The sequence below is a fragment of the Electrona antarctica genome (assembly GCF_951216825.1).
Source record: "Electrona antarctica genome assembly, chromosome: 10".
NCBI classification, from domain to species: domain Eukaryota; kingdom Metazoa; phylum Chordata; class Actinopteri; order Myctophiformes; family Myctophidae; genus Electrona; species Electrona antarctica.
In genome coordinates, this window is record NC_136791.1 from 48,638,750 (window position 1) to 48,661,699 (window position 22,950).

Genomic DNA, 22,950 nt, shown 5'->3' on the forward strand with positions numbered 1-22,950 from the left:
TTAAAGGACCACTTCACCCATTGTCATATAATTGTTCCCCATTAATGCTAATTGTAAGATGGCGCCATCTCTGTCTACTTGTGTCTCAAAGGACAGTTCAGAAACCTGACTACTAAGTGACATCATCGGAAGGCAGGTTTGGTCATTTCAAACAAGATGCTATAACCTTCCAGGAGGAGAAAGGCTATAGTTTGTTAGCTTGGAATGCCCATCAATGATGTCATTGGTAGGCAGGTTTCTGAACTGCCCATTAACCCACCACCAATGAGACACAGAGAGAGAATTCTGCCAATCATATGAGGAGAGTTAGCGAGGACCAATTATATGAAGATAAGGTCGAAAATGGGTGACGTGCTCCCTTAAGCCATATAAAAAATGTTTCCAAAATGGCCGACCTACAAGCGCCCAACACGTTCCAGTGCAAGGCGTTGAAAGCTTGCAAACATGGACAGATTAAAGTGAAAATTGGCCCTGTGCACAAAATTGCAAGCCATAAACGCATACAGTATACTGTACCTACCGATGTCAGGGGGGGGGGGGGGTCTAATAATGGCAATATACCTATATATCGACAGGTGTGTTTGGCTAACAGCCCCCTGCTCCATGCACAACCCTTGGCTTCTACACATACATACACACAACCATGTTCAACCAGTTCCCTCTCATGAGAAGAATGCCTCCTTTCAAGCACATGGTGTTCTGTTGAACAGAGGGATGGAGGTCATTTCAACACCTCGGTCCTGTTCATCACTTCCTCGTAACTCAAGTCCCCCTCCCTTATGCTCCACTCTTGTTCCTCTCTTTTTCATGACATTTCTTCAGTAAATAGAACAGATGGACCGAGAAATGGTGTTCCCAAACAGTGGGACATTTTGGGACAGACAGCGCGCCACATTGCATTGCGTTGTGACCGTGTAGAGTGGCTATTTTCACTGTTTGGGTCCTAGTAGGAAGATATCAAAACCACTGGGCTACATAGGACAACGTGTGTCTGGTTCAAAACCCCACAGCCTTGCGAATGCCGTACCACAGGCTGAGCCTGTCTTCAAGTCAGCATTGTGACTCGGTAGCAGAGACCCTCCTTCCTCGGTTTGTCTCCTCAGAGACGTCCACCTTTCGCCAATGGAAGGGTATCGAGGGCAGAGAGGGTGTTCCCCTTCTCTGCCCTCTGTCCTATCTTTCCTTCTATCTTGTCTAAATAAAACAAAAACTTAAAATATATTTTTTAAATAAATTCCATATAAGTCCGCCTCTCCACATACACATACGGTATGATTAATTCAGGGTGTCTGCCTGCCTCTAGTTTTTCTCCAATAATCAAATAATATTCTTACCATTGCTCTTGCTATTATTGCTAATACATTGCATGTGCGCACATGCCCTCTAGGCCGCTCACAGAAGCCTGTTTGCTGCCCAATTGGCTAGAGCACGCAACCCTATCGGGCTTTTGAATGACACCGCCTAATACTTCGGTATAGACTCGATGTGAATGGGCGGAGAAGGTGTGTGTGTGTGTGTGTGTGTGTGTGTGTGTGTGTGTGTGTGTGTGTGTGTGTGTGTGTGTGTGTGTGTGTGTGCGTGTGCGTGTGCGTGTGCGTGCGCGTGCGTGCGTGCGTCACACACTGACTGTTCTTTTGGACACATGGCCGAGGCACATGGAGACGGGTGCGCAAAATGATCCTTAATCAGTTTACAATCTGTACTCCTATAGATTAGGCTATCCGATCATCATATATAACTAGTCCTTACCCGTTCTGAATATAGGAACAGCAAATGATGTTCAGTGTTGGTAATGTGATAGGGGGGGGAATTGTTTACCCGTGTGGGTCTGTTGCGCGGAAAAGTGTGTCCCAGTATTAATCTGTGTCCGTCCCAACATGCATTTCGCTGGTGACACTGGTGACACGTGATTTGCAGGGAGATGTTTTTTTTTTACGCAAATTAATTTAATTAAGATGATTGTTATAATGTTTGGCGTGTGTAATGCAGGGCAGATTGAGGTTGGAGGACAGGGCTGTGCGGCGCTAGGTTCCGTGAGGCTGTCTGTGCGTTGTGGCGTTGTGAGATGGCGCAGAAAGCGAGCAGCTGTCTTGCTCTATGCTAAGGGAGTACTCTGACTGACTGACAGACAGTCCACTAAATTATTAATATATAGGATATAGTATATTATGCTGCTATGCATAATAGTTTATAGATCTATAGTTTATAGATCATGCTTAAGCATGTGTTTAATTTTGCAGTATTTATAATTTAAACAAGATGAAGAAAGTCTCCAGCACGTGGATCCCCGCACACAGTGACACAGTGACAGCCCTCCATGCTTACGCACAGACAGAATAATACTCTGTACACTGCAGTGTTTTTGTCTGTTTCCTTAAGCAATTGATTAATGTACTCATCTGACCATATTTCGATGCGGGCTTCGGTCTCCTCATTCGATCACGTCGGTCTATTCAAGTTAAAGGGACATCTTAGCACTGCGTGAAATATCCCTTCTCCGTATCCAACTTTACTTTACGTTCATCCGCCACATTGTTTGCTTCATTTCCTTTATTTGATGCAATTGCATTCCCACCTGCACCGAATTGAAATCAAGTGCGATTGGAGGCTTTTTTTTGTGAAGTAGAATGTGGTTCTTTGATGCAGGATTTGTTTTTTTAATTAATTTTTTAATGTTTTTCTGTAGCTTTCGCCTTTATTTTATTTATTTATTTATGGAGGGACAGACAGTAGGCTGACAGGAAATGGGGAGAGAGATGGGGGGGGTGACATGCAGTAAAAGGCCATCGGGAGTCGAGCCCGTGGCACACTGCCAGACTGGGTTACCAGCCAAGGTGCCTGGACCGCTGAGCCACGGCCCAGGCCGGCAGGATTTGTTTTAATCGCAGTAAAGCGTTCTGGTGTGAATGCGACATACGTGTTTTACTGTAGGCTACTGTAACCGTGACTGGTGTCAACTTAAACAACGTCAGATGTATTCAGGATAATGGTTAATTAAACGATTCTGGTAACATGTTTCTATATACATATTTGGACCGCATCAGGCTCTATGTCAACAATGCAGTCATGGTGACAAATGGTGACTGCCTTCATCTAATTTAGATATAAAAACAAACATGTTTAGGCCTACTTCAGCATCAAAGAAACTAAATTGCCATCTATACGTAAATATATATTTTTGAGGGGCGCTAGCCCCTCCTATATACAGGTTTAATGTTTGTTTTTAGTTCAATGTTTGTTTTAAAAATGCCATTGACAATGAAGGGAATATTTACATCATCTTAAATTCCATTAATAATAAAGAGAATTTAATGTTTCTTTTGTCACTGTTTGTTTTACATCACCTAATCAACATGAGTTAGACTTTAATATATTAGCGCCCCTCACTTCACACAGGTGTGATTTGTTTAAGAGTGAAGAGAGCCTACTGTCAGCTGTCCAGCAGTCCAAATATTATTAAATTAAATTTCAGTAAATAATAATTTAAGCACAGATGACAAAAACAAAAAAACAAAATTACAATTATAAGTTGGCTTATTCGAGTTCAAAAGATAGTCACAAGTTATGTTAGAAAAGATTGCGTTGAAGAACCCTCGCATATTCTGGGGGCAACATTATTTTCGTCAAAGGTCAAAGGCCAAAGGTCTAGTTTTTTCAAAGTATTGAGGGTTTAAGTCGTTCAATGTCTGAAAACACACATTTAACATGAATTCAATGTAGTTCCATCTCTCTCTTAGCTAAGGGGTCTTTGGCCTGAAAACCAAGACGCCTGCTCTAAACCAGATATCCAACTTGGCAAAAAATGAATACCAGTCTACTCCCAGAAGGTAAATTAAATGCCACTAAATGCAAAACCATTTTTGAATGATCATTTTGTTTCCTCATGTTGAGAGGCGTATATTCATCTTGATCCAGACTGACAGTGTCCACCATCTGCAGGGCATGGTGGTCACTGGGCATGGTGGTCACTCAGTGGTCACCCATCTGCAGGGCATAGTGGTCACTGGTCACTCATTGGAAAGGAATAATCCATGTCTCACCATGGCACATGGCAAGGCCTCAATCAGTAGAATGTGTGTGGGGGCGCCACTTGCCAAAAAGAACAGATCTACAAGCTTAGCTTGGCTTAAAGGACCACTTCACCACTTTTCAACTTCTCTTCCTATAATTGGTCCTAACTAATGTTCATGATAAAATACCACAATTTTTCCTACTCAGTCTGTGTCTCATAGGACAGCGGATTTGACCGTTATCATACCTTCTTATAGGGCCAGTATGTCCCGTTATCATACCTTCTTATGGGGCCAGTATGGCCATACTGGCATACTCACCATAGCCTGGTCAAGGTTTCCCCCTGGTGGACATGTCATTTCCAACTATTGTCAAGCGCATTGAAACTAGGGGCTACTAATATATACTATTCTCTGCCTATCGGGACGTAACTCGGACGGCTGAGTCTGGTGGCCTTCGCCTTCGCCACCAGACCCGGCACCGACTCGCTCGGCTAGCGCCTCGCTCGGCGGTGCCTCACGTAGCTCAAGGCCACCAGACACGGCGCGCCTCCGTCACGACATCAGTGATAATGACAATAGGTGATAGTGACATACTGAGACAGTGAGTATGCCAGTATGGCCATACTGGCCCCATAAGAAGGTATGATAACGGGACATACTGGCCCTATAAGATGGTATGATACCAGTCGAATGGGGTGCATAGGAAGGCTGTGGGCAGTTCAGAAACCCGTCCACCAGTGACATCGATGGTGAATCCAAGCTAATAGAAACGGTAGGCTTTCTTTTCCTGAAAAGTTGCAATGCAAAAGTTGAAGCCATCGTTCTCACGATAATACTAATCTAAATATATTTTAAAACAAATCTTGTTTAAAAGAAAATCTGCCTAATGATGATGTCACTGGTGGACGGGTGTCCGAACTGCCCAAAGCCCTCCTATGAGACACAGACTGAGTAGGAAAAAATTGTGGTGTTTTATCATGAATGTCATATCATTAGTGAGGACCAATTATATGAAGAGATGTTGAAAAGTGGTGAAGTGGTCCTTTAACTGACTATAGATCCTGGAAATGCACCTGATGATACAGTCAGTATACTTGCTCCGTTCACTATATATGTGTGTGGATTCAGCAGCTTTCTCCATTTTAGTTGTTGTTTTTGTTCCATTACATGTCAAGATGATGTCTGAGGCTGAAAGAGATGTGGCAATGTTTGAGTGTTATGTTGTAACGTGGTGAGGGATTCTGCACAGCAGCAGCAGCAACAGTAGCGCGTTCCCCCTCTTGTAAGTCCATCGCCACCTCTTTTCCATGTGGATATTGCCGCAGTCGGCATTGCATCAGTCAGTGGTCGGCGGTTAATTCATCTCTAGCTTCGGCTATTTTCGATTAGCAGAAGTATAAAACGGGGCTTAAGTTGTTAAGCGTGATTAACAGCCACACGCCTTTTATCTCACAGAGTTAATTGAGGGATAACAGTGTGGCACTGCTTTTTTTTGTTGTCACAGTGGTGTACAATATTGTCTTTGCTGCGTGAAGAAGAGTGTGTGTGTGTGTGTGTGTGTGTGTGTGTGTGTGTGTGTGTGTGTGTGTGTGTGTGTGTGTGTGTGTGTGTGTGTGTGTGTGTGTGTGTGTGTGTGTGTGTGTGTGTGTGTGTGTGTGTGTGTGTGTGTGTGTGTGTGTGTGTGTGTGTGTGTGTGTGTGTGTGTGTGTGTGTGTGTGTGTGTGTGTGTGTGACAGAGGGAAAGTCGAGAGAGAGAGAGAGTGATAAAGCGAATTGGAGGAGTGTGGGAAGGGGCAGAGCCTGGACGTCCTCTCCAGTAGCACAGATGCCACTAAATAAAATATTTCATAATCCTGCCCAAATCCTCTAATCACCATGACAACAGGCTGCAGGGAGCCAGGGAGTGGTGGTGTGCAGAATGCCCACCACCACCACCACACCTCTCTCTCTCTCGCTCTCTGTCTCTGTCTCTGTCTCTCTCTCTGTCTCTGTCTCTCTCTCTCTCTCTCTCTCTCTCTCTCTCTCTCTCTCTCTCTCTCTCTCTCTCTCTCTCTCTCTCTCTCTCTCTCTCTCTCTCTCTCTCCCCCTCCCCTCTTGCCTTTTTCCTCTTCCCTCTGTTTGTTTTCTCTTCACTTTAGTTTTTTTGTGCTGCCAAGAATGTCCCAATATTAGAACATCCTTTTAGGGGCTGCAACTATCCATTTTTTTACCTTAGCCATTTCTCTATCGATAGCTTTTATTTATTAAATGATCGATTATCAATAGTTTTTATAATCGACATGGAGGTCACAGGAGGAAATGAGTGTATGTCCGGTCAATGTGTCAGCCGGTCAGTCGAACACTGCAGTGTAGTAGGAGTGCAACGGATCATTTCAATAATCCATTAAACAAATATAAATAAATAAAGACATTGTAGAATTTTACCCATTTTAGACCTGAGGCCGGTTCTAAAAAGATTATGAAAAACTAAAAAAAACTAAAACTAAAATTCTTATAAAAAAAAAAGAAAAAAGAGAGAGAGAGACACAGAGGTGTATGTGACACAGCAATAATTGCAGATCTACAAGCTTGATCAACAAAAGCTGAGCTTATAGATCTTATTTTACTACACACCACCGTTGTACTATGAAGTATGGCTCAAGTGGTAGTAATCAGACAAATTGATTTAGTCGCCTATACAAAGTCAAGAATCCCCCCCCCACACGCACACACACACAATTGCTCCTCTATATTGTTTAATTAATCTGTAAGGTGATAGATGAAGAAGATAAGAAAATGACCACTAGATGCAGCTCTACTGCCATATATAAATGTATCGGGACAGTAATTCCTGGAGCCTTTGAGGCTGTTTGTCCCTGAAGGGCTGCTATGGGTAATGATGTCACCATCCTGTCAGACATTTAAGTAGGAGAGACGGACAGGGCAGAAAGGCAGGAAACCCTCGAGGCATATCGTCAAACGTAGTCTGGAAACCTTGTATGTCCAAAACCGTCAAAAACACCACCTGTTTTCCAGTGGATCCAACGTCAATAGTCACAAGCTCTTGTTAATACTTTTCATTGGATCAATATTTATAAAAGCCATACGGACTGAAGCTCTTTGTGTGTTTTTTCCTTTCTTTTGTTTTCTTATCGCTTTAGCAAAAAATATAACAGATCTGCAAGCTCACAGCGCCTCATGACGCGACGCATTGTGATCTTGTAGATTGGCTATTTTTTGCTGCTTTTGCGTGACACTGTAGTACAGTATGACAAAGTAGGAGCATTAATTTACAGGAATAAAAAAACATAAAAAGTTGAAATATGGAGATACAAGGTTTCTGGCCTGACAGCGATGATATTATATTTGCCTTGTTCGGGGAAACCATGTCACAACCAGAACTCCGCCAAATGCATTATTAAAGGACTACTGGTGGAACTATGGGGGGGGGGGGGGGGGTCTGGTGAACCGTGAATGTACAAGCACACATTTAATACTTGTTTTTACTTGTTAATGAACAGGAGCAATAATAATTCTCGGACATGGCAACTTCACATGCGCGAGCGCGCGCACACAGTACACACACACACACACACACACGCACACACACACACTTTAGCCCTGACGGTTCCTGCATGGTGATAGGATAATGGAAACGATGACCTCATGGGGTTATAAGACCTGTTGCCTGGTAACAGAGTGGGGAACAGTGATGAGACACTAGAGGGCTACAGTAGTCACATCGCCATGGGTGTCTGTGTGTGGCTTTGTGTCAGCACGCTTGTCGCTTTGCGTCGTGCGTGCACCTGTGTGTGCGTGTGTGTGTGTGTGTGTGTGTGTGTGTGTGTGTGTGTGTGTGTGTGTGTGTGTGTGTGTGTGTGTGTGTGTGTGTGTGTGTGTGTGTGTGTGTGTGTGTGTGTGTGTGTGTGTGTGTGTGTGTGTGTGTGTGTGTGTGTGTGTGTGTGTGTGTGTGTGTGCGTGTGCACGCGCGCGCAAATACATGTAGTACGTGCTTGCTATTGACCAGTGTTGACAGGTGAGGGAGACGATCATGGTGGATGAAAGTAGAAAGCAGGTCAATCCCGTTTGAGTCAGGGTATCGACTCTATTGAGCTGTGTGTGTGTGTGTGCGTGCGTGCGTGTGTGTGTGTGTTCAAGCATGCATGTGAGTGAGTGTGCATTCATATGAACGCTTCTCATTTTCTGCTGTTCTTTAACCTACCGTACGTTCCACTGCCCCACTGGAATGTGTGTGTATAATTAACCTCTCTCTCTCTCTCTCTCTCTCTCTCTCTCTCTCTCTCTGCCCTCTCTCCCACTACATTTCTTTGTCTCTTTCTCTTTCTCCCTCCACCGTTACTCTGGTTTTCCCTTTCCCTCCTTTTATCCTTGTTCCTTCTCTCTCTCTCTCTCTCTCTCTCTCTCTCTCTCTCTCTCGCTCTCTCTCTCTCTCGCTGGCTCTCTGCAGGTATTCGGCCCCAGATCATGAACGGGCCGATGCACCCGCGCCCCCTAGTGGCGCTGCTGGACGGGCGCGACTGCACGGTGGAGATGCCCATCCTCAAGGACCTGGCCACCGTGGCCTTCTGCGACGCACAGTCCACACAGGAGATCCACGAGAAGGTAAACCCAGCGGTCAATACCACTAATCCATTTCATTGATCATGAAACATTATCGATTTATTTAATGAAAATAACCTGGCATTAACCCATTTAGGCCTGACGTCGAAAGAAGCAAAGATTTGAGTTAAAATGTTCATTCTGTAATAATATATATTCAAAGATTTGAGTTAAAATGTTCATTCTGTAATAATATATATTCAAAGATTTGAGGCACATTTTCACGATTTTTCAAAAATAGCAGACCTAGAAGCTCATAGCGCGGCACTCGGTGCCGCGCTATGAGCTTGTAGATCTGCTATTTTTCAATAGCTAAAGTATAACATAATGCTCAAAATGGGTTAAGAAACACCTATTTTGGGCATGTAATTTTAGGTGAAAAGTTTAATAAAAATGTCATGCACAGCACCATTGTGTGACGAAATAGGGCTTAAAGCGCAAATAACATACATTTTAAAACGGCTTTTAATATTTAATATCATATTGTCTATGTCCCTCAGTTTGAGCCTCAATCACCACTCTGAAATAACCAGCCCTTGTTATTTCTTTCTGGACTTTGAAAGCAGTTTTAGCTGCAGTACCACAATGTCAATGATATGCAGATTATTTCATATTTGAGTCATTATAATACTGATGCCAGCTTGGAAAATCAACAATGGCGGTCCTTGGCGGACATTGTAAACAAAGTGGAAATGCAAATTTGGAACTGAAGACTGAAGAAGAGGAGGAATTATACAAAGAAAATAATCAACACTTGTAGCCATAGAGAAGACATACGCTGCATTTACTAATTCACATATTCACAACATTGCACACTTGTTAAACAAACGCCGTCTTGGGCCAAAACTGGACAAGTTCCATGATGACGAATATACATTCTGTTCAGAGAAGAAGATACAATCTCTGTATGTCCTCTTCCTCCCGTCTCCGTTTGTATGGTGTTAATAGTATGGCAACCCCTCACTGCCTCTCTCCCAGTTAGAACCATAATGGTTTCATCTCCTGCTCTGATGTCAATGGCTGCTGAAGTGCTGCAGTGTTAAAAAGGGAGACTGAGGGGGCTGCTAATGGAAATGCCATATAATTATATTGAGGCAGAGTGCTATGAAACATTTCTGTTTCGCTTAACGCATTTTGGGCGGGAACCCCTTTTGGTGTTTTAAATATTATGTTATAATTTAACTATTGAAAAATAGCAGATCTACAAGCTCGTAGCGCGCCACCGAGTGGCGCGCTACGAGCTTGTAGGTCTGCTATTTTTGAAAAATCGTAAAAATGCGGCACAAATCTTTGAATATATATTTTATTTTTTTATTTTTTTTATTTTTTTAATATATGTTTATTGGTAGCGTGTTTCAACAATTTAAGTTCAGTTTGAACATACCATTTTTTTTTTTCTCCCTCACCCCATCCCTCCCCCCACAGTTATCGTCATTATTAAAACAATTAAAATATTAAAAAAAAACAATAATAATTGAGTACAGACATACAAAAACAACAACTGAATATATATTCTTTCAGAGCGAACATTTTTTTTATTTCGCCGTCAGGCCTAAATAGGTTAACGCCTGGATATGGTGCTCCACTGGAGCTTGTCTGTAACAGTTTGTCCATATATATACTTACATCTGTTGGGAGAGAGAGAGAGAGAGAGAGAGAGAGGGTGTCTGACATTTTAAACAATATAGGCTGTATCCATTTTTGAGAAAAACAGTGCTATTTTTGAGTGGTGGCAACCACTCCAAGGAACAGCAATGTCCGTGTTAACCTATGTTTGTGTGTGACGAGTACCAGTGGGGGCAAAAGTGGCGCTGTTGTGCCAGAAACAGAGAGAGAGAGAGATAGTGCTGCACTGTTGCCTGTGAGAGAGAGAGAGAGAGGGGGTGGGGGGGGGTGGGGGGGGGGGGGAGTTGCACCACTCAGTTCACACAGATGTGATTTTTTTTGTTCTGCACGTGTGTTGGAAAAACTAACTACTTTCAGAGTTTACTGATTTGTGACTTTACAATAACGAGGTAATCTTTGACAGTGGATTTTATTTCATGTCGGCATTTATTTGTCAATGTTTTCACGTGCCGGGTTACTGTACGTGGTGCTTCAGGAGCCTCATCTCATCATTAACCCCTTTTGGGCGGGAACCCCTTTTGGTGTTAGCATTAAGTTATGCTTTAGCTATTGAAAAATAGCAGATCTACAAGCTCGTAGCGCGCCACCGAGTGGCGCGCTACGAGCTTGTAGGTCTGCTATTTTTGAAACATCGAAGAACGACTGACACAGAAACATAGCTTTTTCAGAAAACCGTCAGGATGTAGAAGACATTTTTAGAATCTGATCCCAGGTCAGAACGGGTTAAACAGGATAAAGGAAGCTTAGAAGACGAGCAAAGGTTTGAGTAAAGTGCTACGGGGCACACTTTGGGGGGGGGGGGGGGGGGGGGGGGGGTGCTGGGGGGTGTATTTTGTCATATTTCATACCACTTCATCTTATACCTGAGACATGGTTTCCTATTGCTCTGCTAGCTCACACGCACCCAGTCTTCTCTGTCCAATTAAATGATATCTGAGTGAATTCATTGTACAAAGGCACCCTCTGGGAGCAAAGATATTGGCAGCACTCCCATGAGCACAAGTGCTTAGCAGAGGGTGCAGAAGGGGCACCGTGCACACACACACACACACACACACACACACACACACGCACGTGTCAATGGATGCAGTGCAAGATCAGTGCCATTATTCTACGGCAGCATGAGCTCGGGGCTCAAGCTCACGGGGGAAAATAATAAATCACGTGAGACACACAAGACAATCACACTGGAGGTTTCTTTTGTGCAGCACACATTCAGGCATGCACGCATGCATGCATGCATGCACATACACACTCTCACAAACACAACAACAAGGACCCTCTCCTGCTGTCTTTATGCCTGCGTTGTTGCCTGAGGACGAGTCAATGTAGTTTGCAAATAGGAGTTGGGGGTCATTGTCGCCTGTTTTGTGTGGCGCGGCCATTCCATGAATTTTCAGTGAGCCATAAAAATTCATGGGACATGAAAATGTCCCACCTAAAGCTTTCTAATCATAGGTAGCAACTACAAAGAGCCAGCTGAACAAGGTCATTAGCGTAACATAACAGAAAAATCACACCCCGTGTGAACTGAGTGGTGCAACTCCCCTCTCCCCCTGCCCCCCCCCCCCCCCCCTCTCTCTCTCTGTCTCCCATTAGCAGGCAACAGTGTCATCTCTATCTCTCTGTTTCTGGCGCAACAGCGCCACTTTTGCCCCTACTGCTACTCATAGTCACATAGTCACATACTGTAGGTTAACACATAGGTTAACACGAGTCACATAGTCACATAGGTTAACACATAGGTTAACACTAGTCACATAGGTTAACACGGACATTGCTGTTCCTTGGAGTGGTTGCACCACTCAAAAAGAAAAACGGTTGCCTAATTCAGTTTTCTTTACTCTTGATGTGAACTGCTATGTTGGTCATTCGTTGTTTTTTTCAACAATCTGCTACGACGCTGTCATTTTTCACAAGTTGCATCATCTCTGCTATAAAACCGGCCACTGGCTAGTTTGACTTTCAGCTCAAGTAATGAGATGAATGCATAATCAGGGAGCCATAACCTTGAATTTAGCATCCAGCCCCCTGCCTCATCCCCCACTCCAATAAAAGTGTTATATGGAAATGTATGGCTAGGCTAATCTGGCTGCAGGGTCAAGCTAATGCAGTTAGCGGGGTGTGAATTTAAACCTGTTATTTAGCCACTGCGTGGTTCCTCAATTCAATTCAATTCAAAGGGCTTTATTGGCATGAGAAAACATACGTTTACATTGCCAAAGCAGAAAGCACAATACAACAAGACAGCAATACAATCAAAACAAAAATGATGTACATTTGAAAGTCAGAATCTTCAATAGAACAATTTCTATGTACCAAGATCACTGGATGCAGGTATAGTGCAGGAATATACACAATGATTCGTCTTTAGGGTGGTTGTGTTCCGTTTGATATCCTTCCTTCCTCACAGCAGCCACTTGCTTGCTGTGCTTCCTGGGTATCTTCTAGGACAAATAAAGAGGATAGTGCACGGAGGTGCGGCCAGGTCTCCTGCGGGAGGTTTGCACATGCTCAGTGTAAACAGGAACTGCGATGATGGAGTGTTCCAGCAGAGGTGCTAGATAGAAAGCTCATAACTTTCATGTAAATAATGAGATCCAGAACAGTTGAGAATTAAACAGCAGTCACCCTTCCCTTTTCAAATGTTTTATTTTTTTTCATCCAGAGCACTTGAATGAACAGTATCCATGTTTCTTTGTCATTTCACAAAAATAAAAGTTTGACACATGTATTAATTAAAGAACATGGAAAATCCACAAAAGAAAATATACAAAAACATTAACATTTAGTAAATGTACTTGTCCTTTATCTTTCAGTCTGTTATACACAACATTTTTTCCACAGTTATGAAATTGATATACTTTTTAAAATAAAAAACAAAATCAACTGTACTATTCTCTTTTTTGTGATATCCTTTTTATTATTTCAGTTCAGGGTCAGCAACTTTCATGCACCTCTAGCACCTCTGCTGGAATACTCCATCATCGCAGTTCCTGTTTACACTGAGCATGTGCAAACGTCCCGCAGGAGAGTGGGCCGCACCTCCGTGCACTATCCTCTTTATTTGTCCTAGGGTATCTTGGCAGCTGTCAGTCAGTCTGCTTTATGGTCCTGACTTCTGCCTGCATCCATCCACCCCCAGCCTGGTTTGCAGGTAGTCAGAATGAATGGGTTGTGACACAAAAGCCAGCCTTGGTAAAAGCACACGTGAATCTGTTGGACGTATACACGGTACATGCACGCAAGCAGACATGCATGCATGCACTTATGGGCATGCACGCACACCCACACGCACACGGCGCTCTTAATCCAGAGCGATTTACAGTAAGCAGTAATACATCAAATTCATAGAGATAGTAATCTAGGATCATAGGGAAACCAAGAACCTATCATCAGTCTAAATAGTATAATGTAAAAAAAATCTATAATCGTATGCATGCACGCACACACACACACACACACACACACACACACACACACACACACATATGAGCAATACTTTTGTGTTTCAGATTTAGGAGAAACCGGGTACACAAAATGTACTCACAAATCCAATGTCGCTATTGATTGATTGATTGATTGATTGATTGGTTGGTTGGTTGCCATATCACCGGGGGCGGCAGTGGCTGAGGAGGTAGAGCGGCCGATTGGGAAGTTCAATCCCGGCCTCCCCCAGAGTTACTGTCGAGGTGTCCTTGAGCAAGACACTGAACCCCCGACACTGAGCCTTGCATGGTTTCCTCCACCATCGGTGTATGAATGTGTGAAATTAAGGTTATAATAGTTTTTGGGTTTTTCATTATAGTTTAGTTTTAGTTGGTTTTGACATTTTATTTTTTAAATTAGTTCGTTTTAGTTCGTTTTTAGAGCGGGTTTGCTAGTTTTGATTTAGTTTTTATTTTGGTGAAAATGCTTAGTTTTAGTTTTTTTGTCAGGTATAGGATTCAAAAAGATCAGAGTGTATTATGTAATAAAAACTCAAAAGATACCATTTAAAAATATAAACTCGGCAATAAAAGTTAGAAAACGTAACTTTGGTCCATTATTTCTCCACTTTGATAATACCAATTGGAATTATGTTTTATATAATTCTAATCGTTGATCGTTGTCACCTGTACAACAAGGTATATATTGTAAGGATCGGGCATTCGTGGAATGAGCAATACTGCTAAATATGTGGGTAAGCACCTCCAACAAATGTGCCAAAATGGCAAATGGTTGGTATTCAACCCTTGCTTTAAGTTGCTTAGTGGATTGGATGATTGCACTCTCCCATAGTAAAGGAAAAAACAACACAATTTTTCCATGTTATGGAACTCAGTAGTGGGTAGAATATCCAAAATCAGCTTGGCACCTCCTCCTCATCCTGGGCACCAACCTAGACACATTTTGCTGTGGGATGGCATCCCATTCCTCAACCAGGTTTTGTAGCAAGTTAGTTAGTTTCATTTATTGTCCACCTGTGGAAATTTGTCTTCGGTCTCAACAACAAACAGCAACAACACTTACACAATTATTTTCATGGCAAAAATGCAGGTCAACAGTGGCAAATACATTAAAAAACTAATCTAGCGAGACATGGTATCATTCAGTGCCTTGAATTAAAGGTTTTTTGAGCAAGGAGCAGGAGGCCGAAACGTTGTATATCTCTGCTGTCATAACTCCAAAATGTTCATTTTTCAGGAAATGAAAAATATAAATTTTTCAGGAAATTAAGAAAACCATATATTTTTTAAAACAAAGCAATACAGCCTCATCAAAGTTGGTGTTGTGACTCTATATATTGTCAAATACTTCCATGAGAGGGGGAGAGGTGGTGGAGTTAGTTGCTTTTGCAGACATTTTGAGGGTCCAATGGAGTTAAGAGGTTTTGTCCAAAGCACTTTTTTACTACTTTCCATTGGTTCAATATTTTCGAAACAACACACAGACGTAAAGGGTGTTCAATAGCACTGATTTATGCAAAAAAAAAAACCTCATAAATGGAGTTATGAGGTTTCCTCCCGACAGCAACGATATGTTTTTTTTTCTGCTCTGGTAAAGCTTTTAAAACGGTGTGCAGATTTTCTCCTTTTTCAGTTTATTTCTTTTGTTCGAGCTCCCATTGAATTTACTGGGATGTGTGTGTACCTCCTGAGTGACCACTAATATGTTTTGAGCGCCCATCCATTAGCTGTTTTTGGATGAAGATGCAGAAAAAAACTAAAACATATACATGCATTAGGTGAGTCATTTATTTGGACATAACATCCACTCAAGAGACCCAAGACCCAGAAATATCTAAAACTTGATGGTTTGTGATAGAGAAAATGCACTCGGAGCTTTATGTTGATGTGCCACTGACGCAAGCTTGCGTCACTCGCCCCATTATTAACATTGTCCAATTTGTCCCCAACCCTAACCGCACGCAATGCCACGTGTCGGACCAATGTGGCATCGAAATTATGAGTGGATCCCCATTTCCCCAAACATACAAAAGACCAAATGAAAGACAGACGTCCCTGTCAGGGAATGAGTTTTAAGAGGTGGGCTCTTCTGTGTCCCCCATGCAGGTGCTGAATGAGGCGGTGGGGGCGATGATGTACCACACCATCACGCTGACCAGAGAGGACCTGGAGAAGTTCAAGGCCCTGCGTATCATCATCCGCATCGGCAGCGGCTACGACAACATCGACATCAAGGCTGCCGGAGAATTAGGTACAGTACGACTTTGGCAGAAATAATAAGAAAGTCATGGGAGCCGTAATGCTCAGAGAATGACGAAAGTATAAGGGCTCAAGCTTCTAACAAATTGGTCCGTGTTTGTATGCAAGACAGCCCATGAGCCTTGTGTTTCAGGTCTCTAGCAGCAGAACTTTGTCTATTCTCAAACCGTGTTAATATCGCATGAAGAATGTTGAAATGATCTATGTTAACCCATTTTGGGCCGGAATCCCTTTTGGTGTTAGCATTATGTTATGCTTTAGCTATTGAAAAATAGCAGATCTACAAGCTCATAGCGCGCCACCGAGTGGCGCGCTACGAGCTTGTAGGTCTGCTATTTTTGAAAAATCGAAGAACAACTGACATAGAACCATAGCTTTTTCAGAAAACTGTCAGGATGTAGAAGACATTTGTAGAATCGTTCCCAGGTCTAAATGGGTTAATTATCTATTCATGTGGAATGATCTATTGTGATCAAGGACAGAGATAAAATAGTGGCAGTGGGGCTCCCTACTAGTCTCCACAGAGAGGAGCTTTGGAAGGAGGCCAAACCCATCTCAGTTTTGTACGTTGAATGTGTACATAGACGACATATGTAATGGGAATTATTACACACAGGACATATGTTATGGGGCTCCGATTGCATGTGTTGCGCAGCTGTTGATACATTGATAGTAAATGCGCACTCACGTCTCCATGTCGGACTCCAGGGGGCATGTGTTCTTAATCAGCACAGGAGTAACTGTGATCTCCTCGTTATCTTCGTTTAGTACACAGACGTCTTTTACAGACAGACACTGGTTTTGTGGACATACTGTAATTAGTTAGTTTCCTGTTATCCTCTACAGCAGTGGTTCCCACACCTTTTTGGCCGTGCACCCCCTGTTACTTCCTGACCTATCTGACGCACCCCTTCACATGGAAATATAAATTGCATAAGCTATATAGAGACACACATTTCCTATTTATCCACATGCACACTACTTGCCACATATTGGCATAATATGATAATATATTTAAAATAAAACCATAGCACCACCATTAGCCTTTTCATGTCACGCACCCCCTAGATTAGAAGGTGCTCGTGCACCACAAGGGGTGCACGCACCACAGTTTGGGAACCACTGCTCTACAGTAATATTCCCATACTTAATCATGTTTGAGAAAGTCAGTTTGAATATTAATTTAACTTCAAGATATAGTTGTTTGATGGTAATTGCAGTACAATTGTTTTGGGGAATATAGACTAGCATGTTGACCGCCCCCGACTGAACCTGATTAACCTGACTACGTACGAACGTATGTACGTACGTACGTACGTACGTACGTACGTACGTACGTACGTACGTACGTACGTACGTACGTACGTACATACGTACGTACGTACGTACGTATGTATGTACGTACGTACGTACGTACGTACGTACGTATGCATGCACTATGCTAATCATCTCTTTGGGGCACCCTTCTAATCATTCCCACAAAGTTTCGTGAAAATTAACCCGTCCATTCTTTATTTTGACCGTGACCTTGATCGTGACCTTAAACTTTTCCCCCAAACACCCCAAAAAATACTATATGATAGATATACAGTAACTTCAACTCCAGTGGAGATAAATACATTTATCAATGATAAAATACAATAAAAATAAAACAAAATGCAGATGAATCGAACTTCATACAAGCTGAAGCTACCCTTTCGTGAGCAAAGGTGTCATAGCTAACAATAACAATACAGTACAATACAATACCCCATGTGTACAGTTTCATGTTTCATAAAAGTAGGTTCTGCTTTTATGGCTATCTTTTCTAGAGTGTTTTTTATTTTTATTTGATCTTTGCGGTTACTGTACTGTGATGCACATACCAAACACACCACTGTTCCTTATACAGTTCACTTGACTGGCTGCAGCCTAAGGCAAGAAGACAACTTCACTGGTACCAATTCATCTTTAAATGTGTGCACTTCAACTGCCCTCCATACCTGAAACAGTCACTGATACCATATACATCCCCATATCCACTTAGAAATACTCAACATCCCTATTTTGCTATTCCCAGAAGAATATTCTCTGAATCCGGACGTAGATCATTCCATTACAAAGCTCCATTTGACTGGAACAATCTTCCTCTTTCTATAAGATCTGTGACCTCCCCTGGCTGCTTCAGGACTTCCCTGTATTCACACCTCAAAACAACCTGTTCATGCTACTAACACTGCCCGTACTGCTGTTTACTTCTGACCCCTGTTTCAAGTCACTGTACTGTACTCTTAATATGCTTGTCCAGAAAAATGTTGGGGGGATGGGGGAGTGGGTGGGAGAGGATGAGCAAGCTAACTGTATCTGTATGTACATGTCTGTATTGTCTATTGTGCACTGTCTATTTGTGTAACTGCACTGTACTGTATGTAATGGTTTTTACCTGTGTACGGGACCCCCTCTAAAATGAGATGCCACATCTCAAGGTGCTATCCTTCAAAAAATTCTGACCAAATTCTGATTCTCTCTCTAGGCATTGCAGTGTGCAATATCCCCTCAGCGGCGGTGGAAGAAACCGCAGACTCCACACTATGTCACATCCTAAACCTGTACCGACGAAACACCTGGCTCTACCAGGCTCTCCGGGAAGGCACGCGGGTCCAGAGCGTGGAGCAGATCCGAGAAGTGGCGTCGGGAGCGGCCAGGATCCGAGGAGAGACGCTCGGTCTCATCGGTTTCGGTGAGCTCCAGTGATTTGAATCTCTAAGTCTAACCCATTTTGACCTGAGATCAGATTCTAAAAATGTCTTCTACATCCTGACAGTTTTCTGAAAAAGCTATGTTTCTATGTCAGTCGTTCTTCGATTTTTCAAAAAATAGCAGACCTACAAGCTCGTAGTGCGCCACTCGGTGGCGCGCTATGAGCTTGTAGATCTGCTATTTTTCAATAGTTAAAGCATAACATAATGCTAACACCAAAAGGGGTTCCCGCCCAAAATGGGCTAAGACACCGAACAAGGAGCGTGAGTAGAGCTTGAGGGCGAGAAAAACCCAATTACAACTTAACATGGAATATTCTGCTAGAAAAGAAGCTTGGATGAATCTCTTTGTTATCTTAAGTTTTAGTTTACTTGGCCCTTTTATTACGAAATCCCTTTTTTTACAAATAGGGGGGTGTACATTTTCTCCTCTTCAGTTAAAACGAGAAGCAGCTTGTTATATAAAACCCCACAAGCCTGCTTTATTCATTGGGCACACACGTCAATTCCAGTGAGGAATGCTATAGCCAGTAATAATGTTAGTGTTCCAGGTGGTGGGTAGAGCTTATTTTTTGTAGTACATCTGCTGTCCTATCACGCCCAGTGTAATTAGAAAGATTGTTAATTTGAACACCCCTCTGAGACTTGTGTTGAACACTTAATAAGGGGCAGCAGAAAGGAATAGATTGGCTATTAAACCATTTTTGGCGGGAACCCCTTTTGGTGTTAGCATTATGTTATGCTTTAGCTATTGAAAAATAGCAGATCTACAAGCTCATAGCGCGCCACCGAGTGGCGCGCTACGAGCTTGTAGGTCTGCTATTTTTGAAAAATCGGAAGAACGACTGACATAGAAACATAGCTTTTTCAGAAAACTGTCAGGATGTAGAAGACATTTTTAGAATGTGATCTCAGGTCAAAATGGGTTAAAGGCAAATGCTTCTGCGGAAAAGAAGAAGACATTCAAACATGTTCAAGGTGACTTTCCAAACGATTTATTTGGTTCCACCTCATCCTCATCTCCCCCCCAGGGCGTTCGGGCCAGGCGGTGGCCGTGCGGGCCAAGGTGTTTGGCTTCAACGTCCTCTTCTACGACCCCTACCTGCAGGACGGCCTGGAGCGCTCGCTGGGCGTCCAGCGCGTCTACACCTTGCAGGACCTGCTCTACCAGAGCGACTGCGTCTCCCTGCACTGCAACCTGAACGAGCACAACCACCACCTCATCAATGATTTCACCATCAAACAGGTAGAGGCACCTGCTGTGTCCAGGGGTGCACTGCACATTAGGGCATTACGCAACTAGTCGACTAGTTTACTAGTCGACTAGTAAATCCACTAGTCAACCTTGCTGGTACTAGTTGACTATTTTATAAGAAAAAAAAAGAAAGTTTATTTTTTTATTTTTTTTATTTTTTTTCCGATTTTGTAGGCCTCAAGATCAGGTAGATTATAGTTATAGTCACCAATGTACACAGTTTTTAAATGTACAAATATTTATTTCCAAAAAATAAGAATAATAATATATATTTTTTAACATAATAGGTGGTTAAACAACTAGTCGACTAGTAAACTAGGCAACTAGTCAACTAGTAAAAATGACTAGAAGTGAATGCCCTACTGCACATCGACTGGAGTAGTGGTTCTCAAACCTTTGTGTTGGGCTTCGGTGCACGACTACAACATTTTAGCTTAGAGATTTTGCAGAAAACCTTTTCTAGCACATAATGCTATAACTGACTGTTAACATTCATTCAGACAGTTTGTCAATGTCTCATCATTAAACATAACAGTAAACAATCCCCCCCCCCCCCCCCCCCCATTATCCACTTATGGTCACGTACTGTACCCCCTGTAGTACCTCCATGTAATACCAGGGGTGCACATACCTCCATTTGAGAACCCCTGGAGTAGAAAATGCAGTATTGCACATAGACTAGTTAATTGAACAGATGTAACCAAATGGTCCAGGAAGGATTAGCCCAGGTTTTTATTTTCGTCCACATTCGGCTCAAAAAAAAGAAGGAAACATTCAGATCGGTGAACAAATGTTATCCATTGCATTGCTCCAAGCGGCACCCGCCCCTCTATACCAGAAAGCACGCTGGCTGGGCCAGGCTAAGGAAGGATTGACTTGGTTACACTTTTTATTTTTATTTTTACATTTTTTTGTACTATATGTACAGTATGCACACACATGCCTGGACACTCACCCAGACATGCACGTCAGAGGACACACATATTGATTTTGTTTGATTGATTATTTTCATGATACCGTCACACTGATACAGTCCAATAGTCATCTATTGATCTCCGCTGCCACCTGCAGTCTCATCTGTGAACGCCATGCTCTGTTCAACTGTCCAATTCCATTTGTTTTCTCTCGTCGACCCATGGAGCTCTAGGGCCTGCATAGTTCACAAGCAATTGTGCCGTGCATGCATGTGCCCCTTCCCTGATTCCACTGAGATCGTCCACTTCACATATTTTTCTTCTCTTACAAATATAACTGATTACAAGCACCTTTGAGTAGGCATGTAACCATACACTCAACTCACGATACGATACGTATCACGATATGAGGTTCACGATATGATTTTTCACAATATTTTCTAGCTCGAGTTAACATGTGGCATCTTAGGATAGATGTAGACCTATTTGACAGTGCAGAAACATAAGTGCCTCCCTTGATGTATTAATGAGCATCAATTAACGACCATCACCTGGGCACAGTCAGACACATACAGCTCCCCTCTGCAGGCCTCTACTACTGAAAGGGACTGCATGGAGCGTCTCATTTCTCTCCAAAAGCATGTGAATATGATGGATTTTTTTTTGAATCGAATTTTATTTTTAATAAATCTATACATATCGTCGGGATAACATATTGTTACATGCCTACCTTTGAGGTATCATGGCTTAGGCCACAGTCAGACTTGAGAGCTCACATAGCCAAGAACTGACTGGCTTAATGACTGTGTGTGTGTGTGTGTGTGTGTGTGCGTGTGCGTGTGCGTGTGCGTGCGTGCGCGCGTGCGTAGATGCGGCAGGGTGCTTTCCTGGTCAACTCAGCGCGGGGGGGCTTGGTGGATGAGAAGGCCCTGGCCCAGGCTCTGAAGGAGGGGAGGATACGAGGAGCTGCCCTGGACGTTCACGAGACAGAGCCCTTCAGGTGGATTTAACTTCATTAACCCATTCTGACCTGAGATCAGATTCTAAAAAATGTCTTCTGCATCCTGACAGTTTTCTGAAAAAGCTATGTTTCCATGTCAGTCGTTCTTCGATTTTTCAAAAATAGCAGACCTACAAGCTCGTAGCGCGCCACTCGGTGGCGCGCTATGAGCTTGTAGATCTGCTATTTTTCAATAGCTAAAGCATAACATAATGCTAACACCAAAAGGGGTTCCCACCCCCAAAATGGGCTAAATGTCATTGAAGTAAATGTCATGGAAGTAAAAGTACCGTTATTTTTTGCAATACTTTTACTTCTACTCCACTACATCTCAAAGGCAAATACTGTACTTTTACTCCCATTATAATTATTTGAAAACTTTAGTTAGTAGTTACTTTGTAGATTTAGATTTTCTATATTATATACTTGTGACAATTTGAAAATAGTCGATCTACAAGCTCTTTCTTGCTGATCGTTCGCCCCACAATAGAGACACTAGGGTTCATCATCATTGTTTCTTTCCCCCTCTTTCCCATATGTTTCTTTCTTCCATTCTCTCTCTCTCTCTCTCTCTCTCTCTCTCTCTCTCTCTCTCTCTCTCTCTCTCTCTCTCTCTCTCTCTCTCTCTCTCTCTCTCTCTCTCTCTCTCTCTCTCTCTCTCTCTCTCTCTCTCCTTCCTTTCTCTGAATAGTTTTAGCTCGGGTCCTCTGAAGGATGCCCCTAACCTGATCTGTACTCCCCACACCGCCTGGTACAGCGAACAGGCCTCGCTGGAGATGAGAGAGGCAGCCGCCACTGAGATACGTCGAGCTATCACCGGTACGCACACTCTGGACACAGTGGATTTGAACCTTTTTCATGTCAATGTCAATTTCATGTCAATTCGGAATTTGAGCCACGAACCACCATTTGATGAGTTTCAGCTTCTCAGACCCAAAACGTAGAATATTTTGTTGTCATTGGATAAGATTTTGTCCACAATTTCTGTTGGTACCAGGCATAGGAGAGATAACAGGCAAATGTTGATCAAAATAACAATTCTTCTACAGTACATTCTCTAATTGTGTAGACTTCTTGTAAATTAGGTAATGCAGATG

General features: G+C 42.7%; 1 protein-coding gene across 5 annotated transcripts in view; it reads left to right on the forward strand.

The window, feature by feature from the left end:
* Positions 1-22,950, forward strand: part of ctbp2a (C-terminal binding protein 2a) — a 111,229-nt gene that overhangs the window by 82,580 nt on the left and 5,699 nt on the right. For all 5 annotated transcript variants that reach the window (XM_079513009.1, XM_079513010.1, XM_079513007.1 and 2 more), the window contains 6 exons: positions 8,461-8,615; positions 15,794-15,938; positions 18,459-18,665; positions 19,716-19,930; positions 21,723-21,853; positions 22,545-22,672. In XM_079513009.1, coding sequence (XP_079369135.1) covers positions 8,461-8,615; positions 15,794-15,938; positions 18,459-18,665; positions 19,716-19,930; positions 21,723-21,853; positions 22,545-22,672 — 981 coding nt within the window. The remainder of the gene's footprint in view (positions 1-8,460; positions 8,616-15,793; positions 15,939-18,458; positions 18,666-19,715; positions 19,931-21,722; positions 21,854-22,544; positions 22,673-22,950) is intronic.